At 59.5% G+C, this 2,086-nt stretch overlaps 1 protein-coding gene across 2 annotated transcripts; it reads left to right on the top strand.

The window, feature by feature from the left end:
• Positions 1-235: 235 nt before the first annotated feature.
• On the top strand, positions 236-1,845 carry LOC107210104. 2 transcript variants are annotated; one of them, XM_033517507.1, is made up of 3 exons: positions 236-337; positions 884-1,049; positions 1,581-1,845. In XM_033517507.1, exons 1-3 carry the CDS (start codon positions 283-285, stop codon positions 1,705-1,707), a joined length of 348 nt encoding a protein of 115 aa, XP_033373398.1. In that variant the 5' UTR covers positions 236-282; the 3' UTR covers positions 1,708-1,845. The 2 variants fall into 2 exon arrangements, with proteins under 2 accessions (XP_033373398.1, XP_033373397.1); XM_033517506.1 differs by lacking the exon at positions 236-337 and having other exon boundaries at positions 475-1,049.
• Positions 1,846-2,086: the final 241 nt, after the last annotated feature.

The following is a 2,086-nucleotide window of genomic DNA, read 5'->3' on the forward strand; positions in this document are numbered from 1 at the left end:
CACAGCATCACTGTCAGTGGGAGGAAGGAGCATTTTGCTGTCAATCTGCTTCCCATGTGCAATGCCAGTGTCTCCTTCCATGTGCTCTGTGCAGCCATGGAGAGGAGCAGAGAGGGAAGGGGCCAGGCCCAGGGCTGTGCCCCAGGGCTGTGCCTTGTGCAGCTCCTTTGCTGGCCCCAGGGAGCCTGAGGATCTCCTAGAGAGCTCTTCTGTAGGAGCTCTTCTGTCCTACCTTTCTTTGCAGCTGAACCTGTTAATGAAGGTGATCTGGCTAACCATCCCATGTCCAGGACTGAGCCTCTGGGATCCAGGAGCGATTCTCTGGGAGATGGTGAGGGTACGTCACGGCTTTTCCCTCTGGGAGAGCTGCCAGCTCAGAGCCAAAAGGTCAGCCCCAAGAAACGGGACTCATGCACCAATGTCCCTCCTGCTTCAGCTGTTCCCAGAGCTGGCCATGAGCATCCAGAGGCCCAAGGCACAGGAGCAGCCCCAAGTGGGAGCCCTGCCATGAGCCCAGGGCCACAGCCAGCCCTGGCTCCCAACTGGGCAGAGCTGGCACTGGCTCCTGACAGGGCCTGGCTCTGTCCCCTTGGGCTGGGGGAGCTGTCGCAGAGCAGGGAGGGTCAGGGGTGGCAGTGGCTGCTCAGGGATGGCTTTGGCCTGAGTCCCTGGAAGGAGCCACTGCCCAAGCAGCTGTGCTGTCCCTGGGCTCTGCTCCTGGCCTTCTGGGCTCTGCTGGGGGGCACAGCCTGTGCCAAGGGGCAGCAAGGTGCCTGCAGGCCCCAGCTCTGGGGGAAACAGAGAACATCCAGGCCATACCCAGCGTGCTGCCAGCTCAGCAGTGGAGCACAGCACGGGCTCACACTGCACATTGCTTCCGTAGATGGAGCCGGCACCACAAGTCATGTTCCTGATTCCCGGAAGGGCACCGAAACAGGTTTCTGTCAGGGAACACTCTGCTGGCTGGAGATAACAGCCATGGTGGCTGGTGGAGAGCTTGTCATCATGTTGTGCTGCTTTGGAATCTGCTATGCCTGCAAGAGAAAACGGTGAGTGTTTTGTTCCTCTTTCCCTCAAACAGCGTCTTTAGAAAGTCTGTTGTAGACAGGAAATATTCTCAGTGAGACTGCTGTGGACTTGTGGGGAGTCAGTGGCTGCCCAAATAACTCTGCTAAGATTTCTGCTGCTGCCCAGGGCTTTCTTTGGCCTCTTCATTGCGGGGCCTTGTCCTGGGGAGCCCACTCGGGCTGCAGCCAGTGCTGGCTGCCACTGAGGCTGCCTGGCCAAGAGCAGCCCCAGGAGCAGCAGGCAGAGGCAAAGCAAGGTGTGAAGGAAGAAGAGAGGGGAAGAGATTGGCCTTGAAAGGCAGAGGCACTCTGGGGCCCACTTCTGTCCAGGGACCCTGCCCAGAGCCATCCCCTGCTTGCTGGGTCCTTGAGGGGCAGCTGTCCAGCTGGGCCAAGCTGTGCCAGCAGCTCCAGCCGTGCTGGGGAGCCTTGGCCGCTCTGGGCCCTGCTGTGCAGGAGGGGCCCTGTGTGCCAGCGGCAGCTGGGGGCCTCAGACATCTCTTCTCTCAACAGGCACCTCCTTGAAGAAAAGCTGAAAGCTGGTGGCTGGTCCCAAGACCTCTACAGCCCGAAGAGCTACAGCAGCAGCTCTGACACTGACGAGTTTATATTTGCACCTTCAAGCTTTGTGATGCTTTGAGAGGACAGGCCCAGCCCTCCATCCAAGCCAAAATTCCCCAGGAAAGGAATTGGAATTGGAAGCCTTCAACTGAACCATGACTGAGAGCTGCCAAAATCACGTCTTCTGTTCCAATAAATAGATGTAGCTCCCACCCCAGTGTCCAAGTACTACCACCAGCAAAGCCCACACAGCACCAGCCCTGGCTGAGCTCCATGTCCAGGAGCAGCCGGGGCTGACCACGGTGTGGGCAGGCAGGAGCCAGGCAGGGGCTGCTGTGACCAGTGGCGGGGCCCTGAGGGGCTGGGGGAGTCCAAGCTGAGCGTCCCTGGGCTGAGGGCACATTTCCTTCAGTGCCATCACCTGGGCCTGCACCTCCTCCACTGGAGTGCCCAGGAAA

Source organism: Parus major, chromosome 12 (genome assembly GCF_001522545.3).
Source record: "Parus major isolate Abel chromosome 12, Parus_major1.1, whole genome shotgun sequence".
NCBI lineage: Eukaryota > Metazoa > Chordata > Aves > Passeriformes > Paridae > Parus > Parus major.